The 27,849-nt window shown below is 38.5% G+C and overlaps 1 protein-coding gene across 4 annotated transcripts in view; it reads left to right on the top strand.

The window, feature by feature from the left end:
- eml1 (EMAP like 1) overlaps positions 1-27,849 on the top strand; it is a 148,995-nt gene that overhangs the window by 92,653 nt on the left and 28,493 nt on the right. For 3 of the 4 annotated variants that reach the window (XM_062041616.1, XM_062041617.1, XM_062041614.1), the window contains 6 exons: positions 10,299-10,325; positions 17,540-17,669; positions 21,559-21,708; positions 23,744-23,813; positions 26,173-26,280; positions 26,364-26,459. In XM_062041616.1, the coding sequence (XP_061897600.1) occupies positions 10,299-10,325; positions 17,540-17,669; positions 21,559-21,708; positions 23,744-23,813; positions 26,173-26,280; positions 26,364-26,459 (581 nt within the window). The remainder of the gene's footprint in view (positions 1-10,298; positions 10,326-17,539; positions 17,670-21,558; positions 21,709-23,743; positions 23,814-26,172; positions 26,281-26,363; positions 26,460-27,849) is intronic. The other variant, XM_062041615.1, reaches the window with a different exon arrangement.

The following is a 27,849-nucleotide window of genomic DNA, read 5'->3' as shown; positions in this document are numbered from 1 at the left end:
ACCCGCCCGTCGTCATCACGTCGTGTCATTGCTGGTTATACGAGCATGTTCGGCAGCACACAATCACAGAGTACTTACAAACAGACACAGTGTGTAGACAGAAAAGGGAGAACGGACGCATTTTGGCTTAAAAACTAACGATAAAGGTGAAGTTATAACACTGAAACGCCCTCAGGAAGAGATGCTTTAAGACATGGCAAGCTAGCTAGCGGCTAACGTCCATCCGGCGTCGGCAGTGTTTTAGCTACTTCTAAATCACTAATCCTCGCCTCTATGGCGACAAATAAAGTACGTTTCTTACAAGTATCATCCCTGCAGGACGAGGAATAGCTAAACATGCTTCACTACACACCGTACCTCACCGGCATCAAAATGTAAACAAATGCCATGGGTGGATCTACACCTAACATCCACTGTAATGATATCAAGTACAGGCACGTATCTAGTCGATACTACTATGATTACGTTGATATCTTTTGGCATCACAACATCTTCTTTCGTTTTAAAAAAATGTATATTATGTTTATAAACTCAGGAAATATGTCCCTGGACACATGAGGACTTTGAATATGACCAATGTATGATCCTGTCACGACTTGGTATCGGATTGATACCCAAATAAAGTATCAAACAACAGAAGAATAAGTGATTATTACATTTTAACAGAAGTGTAGATAGAACATGTTAAAAGAGAAAGTAAGCAGATATTAACAGTAAATGAACAAGTAGATTAATAATTCATTTTCTACCACTTGTCCTTAATAATTTTGACAAAATAGAATGATAAATGACACAATATGTTACTGCATGCATCAGCAGACTAGTTAAGTGCCTTTGTTTGTTTACTTACTAATAAAAGACAAGTTGTCTTGTATGTTCACTATTTTATTTAAGGACTTAACTTCAATAAGAAACATATGTTTAATGTACCCTAAAATTTTTTGTTAAATTAAAGCCAATAATGCAATTTTTTTGTGTTCCCCTTTATTTAGAAAAGTACCGAAAAGTATCGAAATAATTTAAGTACCGGTACCAAAATATTGGTATCGTTACAACACTACCACAGGCTAATATCGTCATTAAATACATTGTATGTAACCGAATGACACAGCAGATTGGAGGGGGATGCAACGATTCATATCACAGTTATTGTGACCAAAATTATCACAATTATCATTATTGTTGAATGTGCTCATAACGTATTCATATACACACTGAAATCTTTTAACCAAGTTTTATTTAATAAAGACTGTAATAAATTGATACACAATATACTTTCTTGGCAAAAGAAAATATAAATGTTGTTCTGGATTCTTAAGAGCCATATTTTTATTTGAGTGTTTAAATGTCTATTTTTGGCATTTTAATGTGTTAAAGTTTTAGAATGTTTGATGAAATTTAATAAAGGCAAGTTGAGTGTTCACTTTGATGTCACGCAAGTTTACTTCCTGTTGTAGACAGCTTTGTCTTTGATTTGAGTTGAAAATAAACCAAACAACTTTGTTATATTTTTCTGAGTATAGAATAATCCACCTTATCTAAGAGGGCACAGCCTGTAGGTTCATTGTGCAAAATGTAATATATTAGTTGCTCAGTATTTATATAAGTTTAGCTTGTGATATGGTTTTTCCTAAATGGGGAAAGATGTTCATGTGTCCTAAATTCATGTTAGCATGCAAGCTAGCCTAGTCCATCCGTGAGTTAATCAAAGTGGTCTATTAATCACGTTTTTTTGATAATTTTACCATAATTTAAAATGGTATTACTAACCATCAGAAGTTTTACCGCTGTTATCATTAACACCGCTTATTGATACATCCTAGGTTAGTCATAGGAATCATTATGTCTGTGGATGTTCTCATTCATCCAGGTAATTGTATTCTCAAGGCATTCAATCGATCGCAACAGGAGTGTTTGGTCTGTCTTAGACTACCTTTACACTGTAAGCCAAAGTGGCCCTAGTCAGATATGTTCTAAATCTGATTTTTTTTCCAGCTGACTGTTAAAATGTGATCTTTATAGACTCCAGTATGAACGCACACAGACCCCAGTGTGGCCCCATTGTGGCTTCGACGTCACTTGCATGTGCAGTTCCATAAAGTGAAAACAAATGAAGTTGACTGGATTCCGTAAATGAACAAGGAAGTTGCTACTACTACTACAAAATAAAATACAAGTCGCAACAACTTAAAAAATAGTGTTTTTAACGTGAAAATAAATTGAAGTAATATAAGATGTATGAATGGATACACTGTATATATCCATCCATCCATCCATTTCCTACCACTTGTCCCTTTTGGTGTCGCGGAGGGTGCTGGAGCCTTTCTCAGCTGCATTCGGGCGGAAGGCGGGGGTACACCTTGGACAAGTCGCCACCTCATCACAGGGCCAACACAGATAGACAGACAACATTCACACTCACATTCACACACTAGAGCCAATTTAGTGTTGCCAATCAACCTATCCCCAGGTGCATGTCATATAGTGTAATATATTTGGGAAATTTCTAATCTTTCTCTGGCTGTTAAGTAGAGGAGACACGGACATCAGCGTGGATCTACGTGACTTTTATTTTTCAACTCACTTACGTAAACAACTTACGCCATGTACGTAACATGTAAGCAAATACGCCACAGCGTCAATTCCAGTCCTTCAACAATCGCTATGTCTTCGGAATCAAAATATATATCTATGTATTGCATATAGCCTATTATTTGCGCATCGAAAATTTGGCCGTTAAAAAAGGACTTGGCTCACTGAAACCGGATGTGGTGATGAAGTATCCACACATGAATGACGTAGCTTACGCAAAGCTGACGAAAAAGTTGCATACGAGTCGTATTCAGGTTGCATTGCCGTTTAGACTGAAGTCATATTTAAAAAGATCGGATTCCAATCGGATTTGGACTACCTTCTACAAACCCCGTTTCCATATGAGTTGGGAAATTGTGTTAGATGTAAATATAAACGGAATACAATGATGTGCAAATCATTTTCAACCCATATTCAGTTAAATATGCTACAAAGACAACATATTTGATGTTCAAACTGATAAACATTTTTTTTTTTGCAAATAATCATTAACTTTAGAATTTGATGCCAGCAACACGTGACAAAGAAGTTAGGAAAGGTGGCAATAAATACTGATAGAGTTGAGGAATGCTCATCAAAAACTTATTTGGAACATCCCACAGGTGAACAAGCAAATTGGAAACAGGTGGGTGCCATGATTGGGTATAAAAGTAGATTCCATGAAATGCTCAGTCATTCACAAACAAGGATGGGGCGAGGGTCACCACTTTGTCAACAAATGTGTGAGCAAATTGTTGAACAGTTTAAGAAAAACCTTTCTCAACCAGCTATTGCAAGGAATTTAAGGATTTCACCATCTACGGTCCGTAATATCATCAAAGGGTTCAGAGAATCTGGAGAAATCACTGCACGTAAGCAGCTAAGCCCGTGACCTTCGATCCCTCAGGCTGTACTGCATCAACTAGCGACATCAGTGTGTAAAGGATATCACCACGTGGGCTCAGGAACACTTCAGAAACCCACTGTCAGTAACTACAGTTGGTCGCTACATATGTAAGTGCAAGTTAAAACTCTCCTATGCAAGGCGAAAACCGTTTATCAACAACACCCAGAAACGCAGTCGGCTTCGCTGGGCCTGAGCTCATCTAAGATGGACTGATACAAAGTGGAAAAGTGTTCTGTGGTCTGACGAGTCCACATTTCAAATTGTTTTTGGAAACTGTGGACGTCGTGTCTCCGGACCAAAGAGGAAAATAACCATCCGGATTGTTATAGGCGCAAAGTTGAAAAACCAGCATGTGTGATGGTATGGGGGTGTATTAGTGCCCAAGACATGGGTAACTAACACATCTGTGAAGGCGCCATTAATGCTGAAAGGTACATACAGGTTTTGGAGCAACATATGTTGCCATCCAAGCAACGTTACCATGGACGGCCCTGCTTATTTCAGCAAGACAATGCCAAGCCACGTGTTACATCAGAATCAGAATCAGAATCAGAATCAGAATAATTTTATTGCCATTGTTTGAGAACGGGTTCACAAACTAGGAATTTTTCTTGGTGCAAACATGCGACATAAAACACATGTAACATATATTTGGTATAAAAAGAGCTGTGACTGAGCCATCAGATAGACTTAGAAGGGATTCAAGGAATTCAATGAGCTGCTGTTAGGAGTTATTGTTCATTTGCCTGATGGCTGAGGGGAAAAAACTGTTCAGGTGGCGGGAGGTGTGGGTCTGGATGGAGCGTAGTCTCCTGCCTGAGGGGAGAGGGGAGAATAGCGTGTGACCAGGGTGAGAAGAGTCAGCTGTGATCCGACCCACACGCCTCCTAGTCCTGGAGGAGAACAAGTCCTGGAGGGATGGGAGCTTGCAGCCAATCACCTTCTCCGCAGCACGTACGATGCGTTGCAGTCTATTCTTATCCTGGACTGTGGCGCCGGGGAACCACACTGTGATGGAGGAGGTCAGGATGGACTCTATGATGGCTGAGTAAAACTGCACCAGCATCTCGGTCGGCACCTTAAGTTTCCTCAGCTGCCGCAGGAAGTACATCCTCTGCTGGGCCTTCTTGATGAGGGAGCTGATGGTCAGCTCCCACTTGAGGTCAACGTGGCTTCATAGTAAAAGAGTGCGGGTACTAGACTGGCCTGCCTGTAGTCCAGACCTGTCTCCCATTGAAAATGTGTGGCGCATTATGAAGCCTAAAATACCACAACGGAGACCCCCGGACTGTTGAACAACTTAAGCTGTACATCAAGTAAGAATGGGAAAGAATTCCACCTGAGAAGCTTAAGAAATGTGTCTCCTCAGTTCCCAAACGTTTACTGAGTTTTGTTAAAAGGAAAGGCCATGTAACACAGTGGTGAACATGCCCTTTCCCAACTACTTTGGCACGTGTTGCAGCCATGAAATTCTAAGTTAATGATTATTTGCAAAAAAAAAAAAAAACAGTTTATGAGTTTGAACATCAAATAGCTTGTCTTTGTAGTGCATTCAATTGAATATGGGTTGAAAAGGATTTGCAAATTGATTGAGACTTTAATTAGTAGGTTGCACAGTGAAGTACATATTCCGTACAATTGATCACTAAATGGTAACAACCGAATAAGTTTTTCAACTTGTTTAAGTCGGGGTCCACTTAAATTGATTCATGATACAGATATATACTATCATATATACTATCATCATAATACAGTCATCACATAAGATAATCACATTGAATTATTTACATTATTTAAAATCAGGGGTGTGGAGGGGGGGGGGGGGGAGAATATGGACATCAAGTAATGGACATAGAGAGAGAGAGAGATTTGATTGTTTACATTTGATTATTAGCAATCCGGGGAGGGTGTTAGTTTAGGGTTGTAGCTGCCTGGAGGTGAACTTTTATTGCGGTTTTGAAGGAGGATAGAGATGCCCTTTCTTTTATACCTGTTGGGAGCGCATTCCACATTGATGTGGCATAGAAAGAGAATGAGTTAAGACCTTTGTTAGTTCGGAATCTGGGTTTAACGTGGTTAGTGGAGCACCCCCTGGTGTTGTGGTAATGGCGGTCATTTACGTTAAGGAAGTAGTTTGACATGTACTTCGGTATCAGGGAGGTGTAGCGGATTTTATAGACTAGGCTCAGTGCAAGTTGTTTAACTCTGTCCTCCACCTTGAGCCAGCCCACTTTAGAGAAGTGGGTAGGAGTGAGGTGTGATCTGGGGTGGAGGTCTAGAAGTAACCTGACTAGCTTGTTCTGAGATGTTTGGAGTTTAGATTTGAGGGTTTTGGAGGTGCTAGGGTACCAGGAGGTGCATGCGTAATCGAAAAAGGGTTGAACGAGAGTTCCCGCTAGAATCCTCAAGGTGCTTTTGTTGACCAGTGAGGAGATACTGTAGAGAAATCTCGTTCGTTGGTTAACCTTTTTGATTACCTTGGTTGCCATTTTATCACAGGAAAGATTAGCCTCTAGAATGGAACCTAGGTAGGTGACCTCATCTTTCCTGGTGATAGCAATGTCACCTACTTTTATGGTGAAGTCATTGACTTTCTTAAGTTTGATGTGGGACCCAAACAGGATGGATTCTGTTTTACATCAATCATTGTATTCCGTTTATATTTACATTTAACACAATTTCCCAACTCATATGGAAACGGGGTTTGTAATGGGGCCTGAATCTGATGCCAAAAGATCAGATTTGAAGCACATTGGAGTGTTTCAACTGGCCAAAAATCAGATCTGTGTCACTTAAGGGCAAAAAGAATCAGATTTGGTGTGCACTATAAACGGGGTCATTGAAGACGCTTCGCCAAGTAGGCTTCATTAGTTCATGCTCATAGACTAGTGTTGTCCCGATACCAATATTTTGGTACCGGTACCAAAATGTATTTCGATACTTTTCGGTACTTTGCGATACTTTTCTAAATAAAGCGGACCACAATAAATTGCATTATTGGCTTTATTTGAACAAAAAATCTTAAGGTACATTAAGCATATGTTTCTTATTGAAAGTTTGTCCTTAAATAAAATAGTGAACATACTAGACAACTTGTCTTTTAATAGTAATTTACAAAGCAAACAAAGGCTCCTAATTAGTTTGTCGACATATGCAGTAACATATTGTGTCATTTATCATTCTATTATTTTGTCAACATTATGAGGGACAAACTGTAAAAATTGATTATTAATCGACTTATTCATTTACTGTTAATATCTGCTTATTTTCTCTTTTAACATGTTCTATCTACACTTCTGTTAAAATGTAATAATCACTTATTCTTCTGTTGTTTAGATGCTTTACATTAGTTTTGGATGATACCACAAATTTGGATATCAATCCGATACTTTTTAGAGGCGGTATAGTACCGGGTATGATTCATTAGTATCGCGGTACTATACTAATCCCGGTATACCGTACAACCCTATCATAGACTTAGATTGGTCAGATCCAGTCTTAGATTGGTCAGATTAGTCTATAAGCATGAAGTGATGAAGTCTTCTAAGACAAACCAAACAGTACAGCTGTTTGATTGAATCCCTTAAGAATAGGGATCATTATGTATTATTTGTATTTACAAAAGAGACACTGGTGCTGATTACTTTGCCACAACATTAGGTACACATGAACATCCGATACAAGCAATTCTCTTTACAAAGATAATCATTTATGATACAGTTTTTGTACTGAATCTAATTTGGTCCTATATTATGTAGCTATGTTCCCTATATTATGTAGCTATGGTCCATTATTAATAGCAGCATCATGCTCGGTTGGCTGTTTTCCACAAGGCTATCCATAAAGTGGTGGGCATATACTAGGGAATGGTATAGAGTTTATTTGAGCTTGTATGGTTGGATCATATGTTTTTTCCTTTGTGTTACTAATCATTTTGAAGCGTGTTTGTGTAGATTTCTACGTTAAAGTTACAGACGAAATAGCATAATTGGCGGCTAAAAACGGCATCTACTGTTTGACACAGATCATCACAGACATTTACATGAATGGGACTGAAATGCTGCCATCGTAAGGAGAAAGAGCGTTTGTCTGGGGAAAGCTACAAAGGGAGGGATTGTGTCTCTTAAATGGGCAAAGTAGAGAGCGCAAGCCATTCAGCGTGTTTGTCTTCAAGAATATGCGGAATATATGCTGATTATTAGAATGCAGACAATACTGGGAGGAGGAGATGCAAATATAACCATTTAGCACTTGCAACATGATTTATCAAACATGAAAGCGTTTGCATCCGCTGTTTTTGCGTCTTTATTTAGCATGTCTGGAAAGTTCTCGCAAATTGGCACAGTTACGCACAAATGGTTGTAAGAAAACGCTGCAAAGACAAACGATTGAGAGAAACAATTTCCTGTCTGTGTGCGTGTCAACATATTTAGACTTTCAGAAATAAAAAATATGAGACATATCGTCTATTCAGCAATTACATTTTATAATTTAATAGCTGCTGGATGATTTAAGGGGCAGATTAAAACAAATTTAAGTGCTTAGTTTTGGTGGTTCGGCTTTTTTTTTTTCAAATATACAAAACCCAAAACCAGTGAATTTGGCACGTTGTGTAATTCGTATATAAAAACAGAATAGAATGATTTGCAAATCCATTTCAACTTGTATTCAATTGAATAGACTGCAAAGACAAGATATTTAATGTTCAAACTGAGAAATTTAATTTTTTTTACCATCACAGTTGCTGGCTTTTGTACTTAGTAGCGCCTATAGCAGTCCGGATGGTTCTTTTCCTCTTTGGTCCGGAGGACACGACATACACAGTTTCCAAAAGCAATTTGAAATGTGGACTCGTCAGACCACAGAACGCTTTTCCACTTTGCATCAGTCCATCTTAGATGAGCTCGGGCCCAGCGAAGCCGGCGGCGTTTCTGGGTGTTGTTGATAAATGGCTTTCGCTTTGCATAGTGAAGTTTTAACTTGCACTTACAGATGCAGCGACGAACTGTAGTTACTGACAGTGGTTTTCTGAAGTGTTCCTGAGCCCATGTGTTGATATTGATGTCACTTTTTGATGCAGTACTGCCTGAGGGATCCAAGGTCCGTAATATTACCACTTACGTGCAGTGATTTCTCCAGATTCTCTGAACCTTTTGATGATATTATGGACCGTAAAAGGTGAAATCCCTAAATTCGTTGCAATAGCTTGTTGAGAAATGTTGTTTTTAAACTGTTCGACAATTTGCTCACGCATTTGTTCGCAAAGTGGTCACCCTCGCCCCATCCTTGTTTGTGAATGACTAAGCATTTCATGGAAGCTGCTTTAATACCCAATCATGGCACCCACCCGGTCCCACTTAGCCTGTTCACCTGTGGGATGTTCCAAATAAGCGTTTGATGAGCATTCCTCAACTTCACTTTTTTTGCCACTTGTGCCAGCTTTTTGGAAACATGTTGCAGGCATCAAATTCCAAATGAGCTAATATTTGCAAAAAATAACAACGTTTTCCAGTTTGAACGTTAAGCATCTTGTCTTTGCAGTCTATTCAATTGACTATAGGTTGAAAGGGATTTGCAATTCATTGTATTTTGTTTTTATTTACGATTTACACAACGTGCCAACTTGACTGGTTTTGGGGTTTGTACAATATTCAATACAATACGTCATCAAATAGACTGTTGCAAAAAAAAGTTGATAAATGAGCCAAAAATGGGTGAAAATACTATGTTTTAGGAACTCACGTCAATGTCCCACCACGCCTGTCTGCGACTGCTCGCCCACAAGGTCTTCGGAGCAGACATCAAAACAAACTGCAAAAGTCCAAATGCTTGCCCTTTTCCTTCTTAAATCTTCTACGCGCAATAATATGGTTTAGAAAACGATGACTCTGATTGCATAAAATCCTTGAAATTGCCACAATTGCGCAAGGACTGAGACCTACTAGAATTGAAGCCATGTTTATTTCTGTAAAGCATGCAGTATGTGTGACGTTGTGTCCATATGCGGGTCACATTGCGTTAGACATTGCATTTTTTGGGTAATGTAAATGACTACGGTACATAAAAAGATCGCATTTGACAAAAAGAAATTCGAATTCGACATCCGACCCTGCAGCCTATAACATTTTCATGAAGTTTATTTTCGAACGCGTCTGGGAAAACAGGTACATTTTCAAAAGATAAATTACGATATTTTGGAGAGGGTGGGACGTGGTTTCAAAAACTGCTCATAAAAGTGACCGCGGAGCAAAATGTTGTCGTAATTTACACCAAAGCATATGAACAAGGAAGTGTTTGATTTAAAATCATCACAGGTCCCCTTGAACCAAATTAAGAGGTACATTTTGCACAATAGGCGATCATCTAATGCTGTGTTTATTGATCACCAGTCAGCCTGAGTGGTCTTGGTTGATTACATTTGTAAATGGTGTTTTATGTTGGAATATGTTTTCGGATTATCACGAGAAATATCACAATAATTAACAACTTACTCCTTTATTCCTCATGTTCCTGTTCCTGCTGTGGCAATATGCACGGTGACTAATGTAATTTGCACTCTGCAAATTCCATGTATTAGTTTGCATTAAAAATCAGAATTATATTGGCTTACACATAGATTATGTTCATGCACCATTGTTTATTCTAAAAATGACACATGATTCATGGGCAATATTTGTCAGTATAATTACTGACATCAGTAGCATAATGGATAGATGTGGTGATGGCGTCAGAACACGCACTCACATGTCAGACCAGGAAGTGAGGAAGCCTTGACGTCCCTCACCTGGTGCTTGTGTCTCTCTCTGTGACCTTTACAAAGGGATGCGACGTGTGACCCACTGCAAAGGTATGCCCCCTCCCCTTACGCCCCCCCGCCCTCCACCTGTGTGCCTTCCCATCACTGACCCCCACTCCACTTGGGCTTCACAGCTCTCTCGGCACTGCTGATCATTTATTTAAAATCGGATGCTCCTGTGCATCCAAAATGACGTCCTTAATGTAAATGATCAGAGAGCTGTCAAGACGGAGTGGTTTACCAAGCTGTGAGTGTGTTAGCTTTTGTAGTGTTGAGAGCAAAATATCAAATGCATATCCACACGCAGACATGCTAGCTCACCCACACTCCCACTGAGATTGTGCTTCACGAGTGAGCATCACTTCAGCGCCACTTCAAACGGTGCTCCTGCCGGAGTGTCTTGCTTGCTTCGCCTTAACCTCTGTCGCCATGGTAACGACACAAATATTCTACACGCACACGCTCAGTGGCTTTGAGCTTTGCAATCACGCCGCAGTTCGGATATTTTCGGATCCGCCGCCGCTCTAGTTATTTGCACTTGCAAACCAGCTCACTTTTTATTTGTTTGTGCTTTTAGAAGTGCATTTTTTGTTTGAAGCCTCCTTCAATTAAGCACTATGTTATTTTAAAAGCCTTGTGACGCCATTTTATTACAGAAACTGTATCTCACAAAAGTCTGTAGAATCCCAACCATTTTATAATATCTTCATATGGGACAGTACTAGAAATTCAACTTGCTTCTCTTAGAATAGTCAATGTACAGCTTTTATAGCGTTATAGATGTAACCTGCCTCAAACTCTCACCGGCATTGAAAGTAAACAGTTTTTTAAAAAGAGAGTAATATTTTATCTGAGTCTTTAAATTAGTTTGCTCGTTGATTATTTGTTTGGTTTTATATTGTGTAGTTATATTTATATGGTAATTATTGTTCTGTGACTGTAAATTGTTTGCTTATTTTCTTATTGATGCTTTTATTTATTTATTTATTTTTTTCTGTATTGTGTATTTATAATTATATGCTTTTATTTGTAATTGTATTGAATTGTGGACCCCAGGAAGACTAGTGGGTTGTTGAGGCAACCAGCTAATGGGGATCTTTAATAAAAATCAAAATCAAATCCTCTGAAAAAAATTAGAATTAGTACTGTATTTTCCGGACTATATGGCGCACTTAAAATATTTTTTTTTTTACCAAACTTGACGGTGCGCTTTATAACCCGTTGCGCCTAATGTACGGAATAATTCTGGTTTTGCTTACCGACCTCGAAGCAATTTTATATGGTACATGGTGTAATGATAAGTGTGACCAGTAGATGGCAGTCAAACATAAGAGATATGTGTAGACTGATCTATGATGTCAATATGACTCAAGTAAACAACACCAACATTTTATATGTTCCATTGAAAATATAGAACATTACACACGGCGCTCAAAAATCTATCAAAATGTTTTAGTACGACTTTGGTAAGCTATGAAGCCGCACCACTTGATGGATTGTCGGCGCATTAAACATTTGAGTATTATTATGGTCTGTGTATAAGGTAAGACATATTATCTGGTGTTTTATTTCGCAATATTGTGCAAAAGCGACTTTTCTTACCTTCTGGTACCTGCTGTTCTGTATTTGGGATCTGCATAAATCCTAAAAAAATTGCACGCTTTTTCTTTTTCTCTATCTTCTTGTTATGTGACATTCATCCTCCGCTGTTGCCATTTCTAATATAAAGTAGTGTAAAGTTCTTGCTTATATCTGTCAGTAAACTCACCATGAAAGCGCTAAAACATGCCGGTGTAGTGAGTTTACATTATTCACCCATTATTGACGGGGAGAAGACGCTGCCGAAGGTGAGCCGCGCGGCTTGAAGATGATCTGTAAAACATAATCTATGCAACATTTTGACCAAATAACCAGCATTACATGTTGAGTGTTTTCAATTTAGAAAAAATAATAATAATAATATGACTCCTTTAATGCGCTAGGGCTGCAAATCTTTGGGTTTCCCACGGTTCGATTCAATATCGATTCTTGGGGTCACGATTCGATTCAAAATCGATTTTTTTTTCCCGATTCAACGCGATTCTCGATTCAAAAACGATATTTTCCCGATTCAAAAGGATTCTCTATTCATTCAATACATAGGATTTCAGCAGGATCTACCCCAGTCTGCTGACATGCAAGCAGAGTAGTAGATTTTTGTAAAAATAATTTATAATTGTAAAGGACAATGTTTTATCAGCTGATTGCAATAATGTAAATTTGCTTTAACTATTAAACGAACCAAAAATATGACTTATTTTATCTTTGTGAAAATATTGGACACAGTGTGTTGTCAAGCTTATGAGATGCAATGCAAGTGTAAGCCACTGTGACACTATTGTTCTTTTTTTTTTTTTTTTTATAAATGTCTAATGATTATGTCAATGAGGGATTTTTAATCACTGCTATGTTGAAATTGTAACTAATATTGATACTGTTGTTGATAATATTCATTCTTGTTTCACTACTTTTGGTTTGTTCTGTGTCGTGTTTGTGTCTCCTCTCAATTGCTCTGTTTATTGCAGTTCTGAGTGTTGCTGGGTCGGGTTTGGTTTTGGAATTGGATTGCGTTGTTATGGTATTGCTGTGTATTGTTTTGTTGGATTGATTAATCAAAACAAAATTTAAAAAATTACAAAAATTTAAAAAGAGGAAAAAAATTTAAAAAATACATTGATTTTTTAAAAATGAGAATCGATTCTGAATCGCACAACGTGAGAATCGCGATTCAAATTCGAATCGATTTTTTCCCACACCCCTATAATGCGCCCTATATCTGGTGCGCCTTATATATGAAAAAAGGTCAAAAATAGACCATTCAGCGGCAGTGCGCCTTATAATCTGGTGCGCCCTATGGTCCGGAAAATACGGTAGTTAATTGGTTCTATGACGGAACTCTTACTTTAACTCAAAACACTTGTATCTCAAACCGCTGTCTCCCATTTGTTTAAATGAATTGAAATCAATAAAGTTAAATATGTTCTGGACCAAAAATCACTTCATATTCTTTACTGCTGGCTAGTGTTACCATATCTGAGTTATTGTGCAGAAATATGGGGAAATACGCTGCAGTCACTAACCGTGTTACAAAAAAGTAAGAATAATACATAATGTTGGGTATAGAGAACATTCAAACCCTTCATTTATTGAATCGAAAATATTGAAAATCCAAGATATAGTGAATTTGCAAACTGCAAAAATTATGTACAATTCTTCTCAACAAAAGAGGAGAAATATAACCTTAGAGGAAATGTAACTTAAAGCATGTGTATGAACGTACAACACTTAAAAACTTTGGCATATATGAGGAATTAAATTATGGAATGGATTAAGTGAAGAAATCAAACAATGTACTATAATGAAGCAGTTTAAGAGACTGTTCAAAGTGTTTACAAAATACCAAGAAGAAGAACCATGATAAATATTCTGAATTTATTTTTTTGAATGTTATTATTAATGGAGTATATTGTGAATAAATTGAAAACAGGAAGTTAACAAAAGTGTTAGCAATTGCTATCTAATGGAAAATGGGTAGGATTAAATAAGCTCTGCTTCTTCCTACTCCTTTTCAAACATGTTGAAATTGTGACGTATCATTGTATGCATGTTCCAAATAAATTCAAACCATGACTAAATAAATCGGTGCTAGGCCGCACTAAAACAGCACAAATGTTATCATGTAACACGCCTTTTAAAAAGAAATATACATTTTTAGTTAAGGATATTGCATAAAAACAATACAATAGGATGTACCAAAAACAACTTTAGTAGTTTTATAAAGTAATGAAATAATAATGTATAGGTGGACTTCTACGGTATCTCCTTCCAGCTGATTCTCCGTCAAAGACACCATCGGCAGCTTTTCCATATTTTCATGGATAAATGTCAGTTGTTTAGTAACATTTTAACATCCTTGTCCGGTGTTAGACTTGCTCTACTTTAGTGTGGTGTAGACTAGCAAAGATATGCTCCAACCGCTTCACCAAGTTGGCCACACGCTCTGCAATGTGTATGATAATTTATTTCTTTAATTCAGTGAATAGAATCTGCTTCTCCTTGAGGAACCACACCTCCCCACTTCTGGGAGCACTCATGCTTGACTGTTGGCAAGACACAATTATGTTGGCGCTCACTTTTGCTGCAAGCTATTACGACAAAGAATGGCTGTGAAGAATCTTTTTCAATGGACAGTAAATCTATCCTGCTAAAGCTGTACACAGACTACTCTAAAGTATACATAAGTTTAGTATTGATAGGGCTGTACTGACTTTTGTGAGATGATATTTTTCAGACGCACAGATGATAAACATGCAGAGAAGCTCTCAGAATGATGCACCGTGTCTCTAAACCTCACACAGAATTTACTCATCCAAACCACAGGTTCCCAACCTGGGCTTAAGTGTCACAAAATGGTCACACTTTCCTTGAAGCCACATTAAAAAAATAAAAATAAATAAATAAATTTAAATGTCATATTTCTGATGGATTTGTTTTTTTTAGGGTGTGTGATTTATCAGGCATGGAAAAGAAGCATTTTAATAGTTATCTGGTGGCCTGCTCTGTTAGTCCATAGCAGGAGCCTCAAACCTCAGGTTGGAAACCATAATGCTTCCCCAGCAGAATGTTGCCTCAATTATTCAAAATGTTACGCTCTGATAAGGGCCCATTGTTAAAAATAGTATTTTACTGTAGAAGTTCCTCCCTCAACTTTCCTTTTGTATTTGGACATTTCAATATGCTTAATTTAGCCCTATGATGACAGAACCTTTCTAACCGATTTTACTGACTTCCTTCAACCCTTACCTTGGCACCCTCTTGGTCCTTGTTTGGCCCACGCCACCCTTCACGCACGCCCTTCTCCATGACCCCTAGTCACAGTACAGCTTTACCTCAGCCGCTCTGCCGCACCGAGGACCAGCAGTGGCAGCCCCGCAGCTTCTGCCGTAGCGCCGCGTTCAGGGACAACCCCAGACTGCACCAAGGCCCGCGTGGCCAGAAACAGAGGCGCTGCCAAGGTGCCACCAGTCAGAAGGACGCCAAGTGTTAGTTTCCAGTTGAGGAACACTGGGAGTCGGCCCGTGTACTCTACCCTCCACACACCAAGTTACCGCGGCCCCTTAAAGTCCCCAAGCCAGTACTTCCAGATTTGTTACTGAAATAGTTTTACTGTTGTCATACTATTGCGAATGTATGTACATAATAATAATTGACCAATTACTAACTGCTCTCAATGAAAATGGCCAATAACCAGTGACTATGATAACTAGTGGAGCATTGTCATCATTATTGTTTCGATTGTTTTGCTGTGCTGTTGAATGCATGAATTACTTTTTTCAGTTTTAGCATTGTTTTGTTTTTTTCATAACATTCCTTTTTGTCTGCATTTTTCTGTATGTTGTTTAAAGGGACATGCACTTTTTTGGAATTTGGTCCATCATTCACAATCCTTATGTGCAACAAGAACACATGTTTTTCATTTTTGTGCATTCTAACTGGTAAAAAAAAGACAGCAATAGTCAGCTAACAGTGGAGGTAATGGGATTGTCTCTATTTCGCCTATACAGCGCTCTAAAAAACACCAAAAGATCTCCCATCAACGTTTTATATACATACTGTAAGTATTTATGTAATATAGTAACAGGCACATTCATAATAACATGCAATATTTACACATTTTGGTCATAAATAATTTCAGAGACGCATCACAACATTTGCTATTTCCTTCAACAACAACACTACTAATCATGGCAGACTTCTTGGGGGCCAACAACGATGACTTTGGGACAAATGATGATCCAGAACCTTTTATTGTTGAACCTAAATGAAAAGAGGATGAGCAACAAGTTTTAGAAGCTAAATGATAAGTAGCATTGATAGTTTTACCCTTCTGATGATGGGTTGTTGCAATAGTAGCAGTAAGCACTAAGTAAGTACCAACATAATAAAGCAATCATTTACTGTACAAAGTCTGCTCTCACTGGGATGCCGACTGATGAGATGTTTTTATATTCTCATTTAGATGAAGAATGCATAATCCTCACACAGGTAAAAAAAATAAAATAAAATAAGTGTGTGCAAACGAGCGTCTTCATGTCTTCCTCGCCATCTCCGGCTCTTAGTTGAATGTTAATGTTGGCCAACTACTCGGTTTAAGGACACAACCTTCTACCATACAGGTGAGAGGCATGATTTATAATCCAGCACAGACTTTCTGACTCGGGGGACGCATTGGGTTAAAAAAAATTGTCCGGGGGCCAGGCTGTAATATATATATATATATATATTTATATATATATATATACATATATATATATATATATATATATATATATATATATACACACTTATATTCCGAACGCGATGATGTCCCGTTATCGATGGGAAAATGCATTTTGAGACAATATTATTTGCCTGTGCGGCTAGGAGACACCGAGAGTAACAAGCGGTACAAAACAGATTAGAAAGGACAGATTTGAAAAAAATAATAATCCAAAAAAAAACAAAAAAACAATTGTTTTTAGTTTTTTTTTTTAACTTGGGACTTCCCGCGGGCCGGATTTTGGACGCGGGCGGGCCGTAGTTTGGGGACCCCTGATCTAGCACAAAGTATCAGTATGTTAATAGCTGCATAAGCCAGTTAGCTCTCTGATCAGGGCGCCGCTAAAAGTAGTTCCTCAGCGTTAGCGCTTGTAATAACAAAATCGCTCGTACATGGTTAATATTCAGGTCATGACATGTTAATAAAGTATTGTTGGCAGTTTTTGGATGTTTTTTTAGAGGGCCTTATGGGCGGAATAGAGTACTCCGATGAGCTGCATGGTTGTTTTTTACGACTTAGAATGCATAAAAAAAGAACGACATATGTGTTCTTGTCTTACATAAGGATTGTGAACGAAAGGCAACATTCCAAAAAAGTGCATTACCCCTCTAACCTCTGCTGTGAGCCAAATGTTTATGCATCTTCTGCATTTGCATTTGCATTTTTTGTTTTCCCAGGAGTGTTTTGAAGTGACTAATAAAGTCAATGTCAAAGATCATTTGTCATTCATTCTCTCGCATTCGATAGTAGAAAGGAGAATCACATCTGTCCTCATAATTCATCACATCACACATTGTCACACTAACAAAACAGTCATCAAAAAACCATCAATCATTAAACTACTAATATAACACCAACACTGTTTTATTTGTTCATCTAACTAATCCTCTCTCCTTTCTTTTTCCAGAGGAAGGTTATGTGAAAATGTATCTAAAAGGCCGCCCTATCACCATGTTCATGCCCAAAGACCAAGTGGAAGGCTACTGTCTGGAGGCGAGAGCTGACCTTCCAGTCAACAAACTGAAACTGGACTGGGTGTATCCTTTTTTGTAGCTTCTTTCCCCGTAAGCAAGAAAATGATGTGGTTGCACCCAATGTTGCAATCTTGACGGACGGCAAAGCTGTGGTTTGTTTCATTTATGATAAAGCGATAAAGCTGTGTGTTGTTCTAACTGGGGAAATCCCAAACAGTTAGTTTATGTGATGACTACTGCTTCAAGGGTTTGTAAAAATAAATGTTGTTTATCTATTTGCAAAAAGTGAGGGATATTCAGGTTTTGGGTGAAATTTTAGGATGAACCCTCAAGTGAAGTGGCTACTTAGTTTAGCGTGTCACAGGTTGTACCAGAGAGACTGGAAGAGTCACAAAAAAGCATTTGATTGATTGATTGAGACTTTTATTAGTAGGTTGCACAGTGAAGTACATATTCCGTACAATTGACCACTAAATGGTAAAACCCGAATAAGTTTTTCAACTTGTTTAAGTCGGGGTCCACTTAAATTGATTCGTGATACAGATATATACTATCAGATATATACTATCATCATAATACAGTCATCACACAAGATAATCACATTGAATTATTTACATTATTTACAATCAGGGGTGTGGGGGGTTGGGGGGGGGGTAGGATATGGACAGCAAGTAGTGGACAGAGAGAGAGAGAGAGAGAGAGAGAGAGAGAGAGAGAGAGAGAGAGAGAGAGAGAGAGAGAGAGAGAGAGAGAGAGAGAGATCAGAAGGCATAAGAAAAAGTATCTGCATTTGATTGTTTACATTTCATTATTAGCAATCCAGGGAGGGTGTTAGTTTAGGGTTGTAGCTGCCTGGAGGTGAACTTTTATTGCGGTTTTGAAGGAGGATAGAGATGCCCTTTCTTTTATACCTGTTGGGAGCGCATTCCATATTGATGTGGCATAGAAAGAGAATGAGTTAAGACCTTTGTTAGTTCGGAATCTGGGTTTAACGTGGTTAGTGGAGCACCCCCTGGTGTTGTGGTTATGGCGGTCATTTACGTTAAGGAAGTAGTTTGACATGTACTTCGGTATCAGGGAGGTGTAGTGGATTTTATAGACCAGGCTCAGTGCAAGTTGTTTAACTCTGTCCTCCACCTTGAGCCAGCCCACTTTGGAGAAGTGGGTAGGAGTGCGGTGTGATCTGGGGTGGAGGTCTAGAAGTAACCTGACTAGCTTGTTCTGGGATGTTTGGAGTTTAGATTTGAGGGTTTTGGAGGTGCTAGGGTACCAGGAGGTGCATGCGTAATCGAAAAAGGGTTGAACGAGAGTTCCCGCCAGAATCCTCATGGTGGTTTTGTTGACCAGAGATGAGATTCTGTAGAGAAATCTCGCTCGTTGGTTAACCTTTTTGATTACCTTGGTTGCCTTTATATCACAGGAAAGGTTAGCTTCTAGAATGGAACCTAGGTAGGTGACCTCATCTTTCCTGGTGATAACAATGTCACCCACTTTTATAGTGAAGTCATTGACTTTCTTAAGGTTGATGTGGGACCCAAACAGGATGGATTCAGTTTTACCCAAGTGTATGGATAGCTTGTTGTCAGCGAGCCAGGTGCAAGTTCTACAGAGCTCAGCACTGAGGATTTTCTCCACCTGTGACTTGTCCTTGTCGGATACCAGCAGGGCAGAGTCATCCGCAAACAAAAACAATTCACAGTCGCATGCCGATGACATGTCGCTTATGTATATTAGGAACAGTAAAAGTCCCAATATACTGCCTTGGGGGACTCCACAGCTCACGGTGCCGTTTACCTCTACCACCTGCTCCCTCCCCTCCAAGTAAGATTGCATCCAGCTCCATGAGGTTTTGTTAAATCAGATTGCTCTGCATGCTGATGTCTCTCTATCAAAATGCATTAGTCGATTCATGGACCTGTTGTGTATTTTTCCGTTCAGCTCCTTGTTAGAACAGCAAGTTGTGCAAAAAGTACTGAAACGCATTGAAAGTTTATCAATCAATCAATCAATCAAAGTTTACTTATATAGCCCTATATCACAAGTGTCTCAAAGGGCTGCACAAGCCACAATGACATCCTCGGCTCAGATCCCACATCAGGGCAAGAAAAAACTCAACCCAATGGGATGACAATGAGAAACCTTGGACAAATAGATAGGCGTGCCCGGTGCGGTGACCAGGTTTGTTTTTAAATTTCAAATAAAGCACGCGACCCGATTCCGGATAAGCGGTTGAAGATGGATGGATGGAAAGCACGCTGTCATTTATTAATTGACATTGTATCCATTATTCATAAGTTCTGATGTGTTAAAATGTTCAGATATTGTGTTTTTAAAAACAATGGAAATTGTGTTTCGAGTAAAGAACAGCCTTCCAGCTTGTATTCTTAGATCATTTAAATTAAGGGGATATTGATTGTTGAAATATGTAAAGTAAGAACGAATATAGAATACAAATGTATTTCAGTTTTAGGAGTTAAATTGTGGAACAAGCTCAGTGATGAGTTAAAGACATGTAGTTATTTGTTAAGGTTTAAGAAAGGCTTGAAAGGTGAAATAATGGAAAATTATATAATATAGCAACTATTACTTGCATCCCATTGATTTTTTTGAACGTTGATGTTCCAGGCAATCTAATTTTCAGTGAATATATAGGATAGGCAAATATAAGCTTTGGCTTCAGCCTATTCCTTTTTTGGTCATTATTTTTATTTTTTGTGTGTGTATGTGTATGATTGTTAATATTATATAATCTGTGCTGTTCAATTGATCACACAAAATGGTTGATTAAATTACCGAAATAAACTCATTTCATGCATTCATTCATACAAGGTAAAAAAGCACCATACAAGTATAACCCATTTACTAGTGTGTTTTTTTTTGCTTCTCAACCGTGTCACTTGTCGAGGGCAGCATGTATAGAGTAAAAAAAAACTATGGTCAGTTCACCCCTGGAACCTGCTCTTTTCTTGGTCCAATATAATGTACTGTTAACTACACTCAAAATGTTACAAATCAGTGTTTAAAAGAGTTAATGATCTCATCCAGCGTTTTTAAATTATTTCTATCACAAATATGTCTCTCCTGTGAATGATCGCGACTCGCTCTTATCTCACATCTGACTGTTGATTGATCAGCTGCCGCATGCTGTCAATCAGTGTCACATTGGCAAGAAGGCCAGTCAATGAGCTTGAGGGGGGTTAAGGGATAAGCTTGAGTCTGAGTGGCGGTTTTCCGCCTGATACAGGTTTTTGACTTGCCTTCATTTACTAGCGTTGTATTATTTTTGTAAGGCAAAAACTGTAGGGGACATGTCTCCCTTGCGCCCCCAAACTACCGTAATTTCCGGACTATAAGCCGCTACTTTTTCCCCTCGTTCTGGTCCCTGCGGCTTATACAAGGGTGCGGCTTATTTACGGCCTGTTCTTCTCTGACACCGACGAAGAGGATTTCGGTGGTTTTAGTACGCAGGAGGAAGACGATGACACAATGATTAAAGACTGACTTTTCATATACCGGTAGGCTGGTTATTTTGATAACGTACAGGCGAGCACTTTGTATTACTTTGCACCGTTGTATTATTTGTACTCTGCACGAATGCTGTTCGCCATGTCAAAGATGTGAAAGTTTGATTGAATGATTGAAAGATTTATTGTTAATAAATGGGACGCTTTGCGTTCCCAAACAGTCATCTCTGTCCCGACAATCCCCTCCGTGGTAGCAGGAACCCCTAAATAGTACGGTAATTACACATCAAAACCCTGCGGCTTATAGTCGGGTGCGGCTTATATATGGAGCAATCTGTATTTTCCCCTAAATTTAGCTGGTGCGGCTTATAGTCAGGTGCGGCTTATAGTCCGGAAATTACGGTATATCCATGTTTGCAGCCAATTATGCCTGTTGATATCATTGTTGCTGTTTTGTTGTTTTTTCCCCTTGACCTTTACGTATCCAGATACGGTTACCGCGGACGAGACTGCCGCTCAAATCTTTACCTGTTGCCCACCGGGGAAACCGTGTATTTCATTGCCTCAGTCGTGGTCCTGTTCAATGTAGATGAGCGGCTACAGAGACACTACACTGGACACACAGACGACATTAAATGGTACACACAATATATAGTACCTCTTTTAACCTTCTTGAACCTTCCTGAGATTGTAGTTATCTTCAAAGCCAAACAGGACATCAAAGTCTAGAAGGGCGTAAAAAACCTTTTGGATCCTTTTTTTGTTCTATTTATTTGCTCAAATTTCTCAATAAATTTAAACAACATCAAATAAATGTAATGTCTTTGTAAATTTTGACCACTTTAATTTGATCAGATAATGTCACAGGATTAAATTACTAAAATAACTCATGTTATGCAAATCAATACTGATTGAATAATCATTTTATCAAAAGGTCCTCAAGGGGTTTAAATAAATAAATACAACTATATGTTTTCTGTTTAGGACTAAAGTTGATTGAGAGATTTGAACAAAAAAAATATCCAACATGTTTTATGCCCTTGGAAACCTGAAGGTTTTTTTTGTTCTGTTTGGTTTTTAGGTATTATCAACTGTTAGTGTATCGCACACTTGTGAAATAATTGCCATTGGCTTTTATTAATGTAACATGAAAAAAACCCTCTTTGGAAAAATCATATTTAGACTGACTAAACAAAAATGACTGACCAAAATACAGGAACTTTTACTGAATGGACACAAAAATTCATGCTTTGTCCCCTGAGGTTTAAAGACATACTTGATGGCTTGAACATGCACTGTTATGGGGATGTTTGGGACATTACTCTTTCTATTAGTGACATATAAATACCACCTTAGTGAGTGTGTGGCACATTCACTGGCTGTATTGACACTGCACTTTGTACTGTGTTGGCTGTTGGTGTTTCATAATGGTGTCATCTGATGCATTAAATAAGGCACCACATTTGACCTGCACTAGTTAATAGTTAATAATCTAATTGTTGTTTTTGTTTTCATTTCAAGCAAACAGCTTTGCAGGAAAAAATATGAAATGTGTGACTCTGTTCAAGAAGACAAATAGTAAAAAAGATGTACTGTGTTTGGTGCTTCAATGTTAAAATGATCACCACATTTTGGAATTGTTCAATGTAGATCAGAGAAGAAGACAAAAAGCGATGTCAAAAGCTGCAAACCAGTCCTCCGACTTCTCTCAGTATGAACTGTCACTCGTGCACCAAATAACACCGTTCAGAGCTTCACACCCAAATGGACGCAGCTGATGTATCAGTCACGTGGTGATTTCTTAAAGTGACACACACAAAGGACACATTATCACTCCTTATTGTCATGATCCCACATGACAGTTTTGACTTTATTCACTATTTTCCTGTATTCTGTTCAATTTCCTGTCCTGGTGCTCCGACTTTGGTTTTACTTCCTTTTTAATTCCTTGTTTTGCTGCACCTTCACTTCATTGTTGTTTCCTGTCAGCACACCTGTTTTCCATTAGACAAATTGCTTCTTGTCTGTGCTGGATCATTGTGCAAGTGTGTTTTCTGTGCACTTCCGTGTTGCACTAGATATATTTTGCCTTGCCTTGTTTGTTTTTCCTTAAAAAGGGGCTTTTACCTGCACTTTGCCTTCTTTGCTTTGCATCCTGGGGTCCAGACCAACAACGTCAACATAAGAATGTTACACTTATGTTTCCTAATGCATCGGTGCTTCAGTATTGTTTCACCCACCACTACTTTCTAGCAATCATTTCTGGGTTATTTAGCTCAGACTGGTGACTTTTGTGCCCAATTGACTGGATCTTATTGAGAAAAGTGTCCCCAAAGTTCACCAAAGCAGCTCAATGGCCCTTGATTATCTCCATCTACTCCTGCAGAATAACTGAATTAAGCTGTGTTTGGCCTCATTCATGTTGTGCAACCAACGCTGCCATGATTGTGTTATTTTTACACTCCAGGGTTAATCAGAGTCCACATGAATCCTCTACAGCGGAGAAGAGATGACTTTGAAGTAGCTCCAAGTCTGCCATACCCCTAAAAAATATTAAATAATCGAGTAACATTTTGTTACATATTCAACTGTCTTTTGCTAGCATCTCCAGTTGAGGAATCGACGCTGAAATGGTTTTTCATGTCTGTTTGTTTTTTTTTACATCTTCCTCAGCTTGGCAGTCCACCCTGATAAAATTACCATAGCAACCGGGCAGGTGGCCGGCACCTCTTCTGAGGGTAAAGTAAGTGAAGTCTTTTGTGTACTTCAATTACAAAACCCAAAACCAGTGAAGTTGGCGCGTTGTGTAAATCGTAAATAAAAACAGAATACAATGATTTGCAAATCCTTTTCAACCTATATTCAATTGAATAGACTGCAAAGACAAGATACTTAACGTCGGAACTGGTAAACTTTGTAATTTTTTGCAAATATTAGCTCATTTGGAATTTGATGCCTGCAACCTGTTTCAAAAAAGCTGGCACAAGTGGCAAAAAAGACTGAGAAAGTTGAGGAATGCTCATCAAACACCTATTTGGAACATCCCACAGGTGAACAGGCTAATTGGGAACAGGTGGGTGCCATGATTGGGTATAAAAGCAGCTTCCATGAAATGCTCAGTCATTCACAAACAAGGATGGGGCGAGGGTCACCACTTTGTCAACAAATGCGTTAGCAAATTGTCGAACAGTTTAAGAGCAATCAATCAATCAATCAATGTTTACTTATATAGCCCTAAAGCACGAGTGTCTCAAAGGGCTGCACAATAACAACATTTCTCAACGAGCTATTGCAAGGAATTTAAGGATTTCACCATCTACGGTCCGTAATATCATCAAAAGGTTCAGAGAATCTGGAGAAATCACTGCATGTAAGCGGCAATGCCCGTGACCTTGAACAATTTAAGCTTTACATCGAGCAAGAATGGGAAAGAATTCCCCCTGAAAAGCTTAAAAAATTGGTCTCCTCAGTTCCCAAACGTTTACTTAGTGTTGTTAAAAGGCCTACTGAAATGAAATTGTTTTATTTAAACGGGGATAGCAGATCTATTCTATGTGTCATACTTGATCATTTCGCGATATTGCCATATTTTTGCTGAAAGGATTTAGTAGAGAACAACGACGATAAACATCGTAACTTTTGGTATCTGACAAAAAAAAGCCTTGCCCCTACCAGAAGTAGCGTGACGTAGTCAGTTGAACATTTCCGCAAAGTCCCCTATTGTTTACAGTGATGGCGGCCAGAAGTGAGAGCGATTCGGACCGAGAAAGCGACGATTTCCCCATTAATTTGAGCGAGGATGAAAGATTTGTGGATGAGGAAAGTGCAAGTGAAGGACTAGTAGGGAGTGGAAGCGATTCAGATAGGGAAGATGCTGTGAGAGCCGGGGGTGACCTGATATTCAGCTGGGAATGACTACAACAGTAAATAAACACAAGACATATATATACTCTATTAGCCACAACACAACCAGGCTTATATTTAATATGCCACAAATTAATCCCGCATAAAAACACCTAGGTGTTTGTTATGCTAGCTCCTAGCTCCTAGCTCCTAGCTACTAGCTCCCGTCCATATAACCCGCCAATACAATTCAAACACCTGCACAACACACACAATCACTCAGCCCAAAGGACCGTTCACCTAACCCAAGGTTCATAAAGCTTATATATTTAACCAAAGTTACGTACGTGACACGCACGTACGGGCAAGCGATCAAATGTTTGGAAGCGCAGCTGCATACTCACGGTACCACGTCTGCGTCTGTGTATCCAAATCAAAGTAATCCTGGTAAGAGTCTGTGTTGTCCCAGTTCTCTACAGGTGTCTGTGTATCGAAGTCAAAGAGTCTCTGTTGTCCGAGTTCTTTGATCTTGACTGCATCTTTCGGGAATGTAAACAATGAAACACCGGCTGTGTTGTGTTGCTGACTTCCCTCGCAAAATACTCCGCTTCGCATCGACAACTTTGTTCTTTGCTTGCTCAGCTTCTTTCTCCATAATGCAATGAACAAATTGCAACAGATTCACCAATACAGATGTCCAGAATACTGCGGAATAATGAGATGAAAACAGACCTATTTTGTATTAGCTTCAATGGGGGAGCCATACTTCTGTTTCACTGGCTACGTCACGCGCATACGTCCTCATCCAAAGGAGTTTTCAACCGGAAGTTTAGCGGAAAATTTAAAATTGCACTTTATAAGTTAACCCGGCCGTATTGGCATGTGTTGCAATGTTAAGATTTCATCATTGATATATAAACTATCATACTGCGTGGTCGGTAGTAGTGGGTTTCAGTAGGCCTTTAAAAGGAAAGGCCATGTAACACAGTGGTAAAAATGCACCTGTGCCAACTTTTTTGCAATGTGTTGCTGACATTAAATTCAAAGTTAAAATTTGGTTTCTCAGTTCGAACATTAAATATCTTATATAGTTTTTGCAGTCTATTCAATCGAATATAAGTTGAAAAGGATTTGCAAATCATTGTATTCTGTTTTTATTTACGAATTACACAACATGCCAACTTCACTGGTTTTGGGTTTTGTATTTTTATTTCTATTTCTTGCATCGATTTTACAAAAAAACTGATTATTCTTTTCAGTTGGCTCCACATATTCGTGTGTGGGACTCAGTCAGCCTCAACACCCTCCACGTTCTGGGGGCCGCCTACTTTGAGCGAGCCCTTGTCTGCCTGGCTTTTTCCAAGTCGGTGAGGAAGCCTGGCAAATGCGAACATTTGAGACTTTTTTTTTCTAAAAGTCAGAGCTTCCACTGTATGTTTTTGTGTTCTAGAACGGAGGAAACACTCTCTGCGTCGTTGACGACTCTAATGACCACGTGCTGTCGGTCTGGGACTGGCAGCGAGAAGACAGACTGGCTGAGGTTAAGGTGAGTTTCATGTGTTTGCGTTAGTGTTTGCCCCTCTTGTTCTACTAGAACTTAGTCCACCTGTTATGTGGATTGACGTACAACTACAGTATATGTATGTGCCACATCCTGTCATTCAAAAAGTCACTACTGTACCGTCAGGCATAATCATTTTATTTTAACATTTAAGAGGACTTATGATGTGTTTACTCTTTTCTGACTTATGAACGTTACAATGTTGAAATACTTGTCTAATCAATACCCAAGCATTAAATCATAAGGTTCATGCAAACACGGAAATTTTGTAACAAATTCCTAAGTTTTGTGTTTTAATCTTTAACAATGGGTGTTTTACCTGCTATGTGGCTTATCTGTGTAGTTCAGGGGTGTCAAACTCATTTTAGATCGGGGGCCACATGAAGAAAAATCTACTCCCGAGTGGGCCGGACTGGTAAAATCACGGCACGATAACTTAAAAATAAAGGCAACTTCAGATTGTTTTCTTTGTTTAAAAATAAAACAAGCACATTCTGAAATTGTACAAATCATAATGTTGTTGTTTTTACACTTACATGTTGCAGTTAATAGTATTCTATCTTTATTTGTCGTTATTTATATTTTCTGAATAAATTATGTGATAACTCAATAACACATTGGTGTTAATTTTCAATCTATCAAGATTAAACAACTATCAAAATCAAATTACAGTATTTTATATAGTTTGATCATTTTCCTCGACTGATGTTCTAACATCATGTGGTTTATTTTGTACATATGTAGCATCATCTACAAAGATACAAAGAATTGCTATTGCGACATCCAGTGGACACATTTCGATTAGCTGTTTCAAGGGGATGGGTCAAATGCAGAGGACAAATTTCACCACACCTAGTGTGTGTATGACAATCATTGGTACTTTAACTTTAACTTTAACTTTCATTCAAAAATTTCAGGTTAATTATTTTTATAATTTTTTTTTTTCATAAAAAATATAATCATGTGTGCTTACGCACTGTATCCCTGCAGACTGTATTGATCTATATTGATATATAATGTAGGAACCAGAAATATTAATAACAGAAAGAAACAACCCTTTTGTGTGAATGAGTATAACTGGGGGAGGGAGGTTTTTTGGGTTGGTGCACTAATTGTAAGTGTATCTTGTGTTTTTTTTTAATGTTGATTTAATAAAAAATAAAAAATACAATTTATTTTTATTTTTATTTTTATTTTTTTTAATTTCTTGTGCGGCCCGGTACCAATCGATCGGGCCGTGGCCCGGTGGTTGTGGACCACTGCTTTAAGAGGAACTGCACCTTTTTTGGAAATCTGTGTATCCTTCACAATCATTATGAAAGACAAGAACACACATGTCTTTTTGGGGGGTATTTTACAGAAAAAAACGCATGAA

Source organism: Entelurus aequoreus, linkage group LG03 (assembly GCF_033978785.1).
Source record: "Entelurus aequoreus isolate RoL-2023_Sb linkage group LG03, RoL_Eaeq_v1.1, whole genome shotgun sequence".
NCBI lineage: Eukaryota > Metazoa > Chordata > Actinopteri > Syngnathiformes > Syngnathidae > Entelurus > Entelurus aequoreus.
Note: the sequence above shows the minus strand (reverse complement) of the source record. Positions and strands in the feature narration are given on the sequence as shown.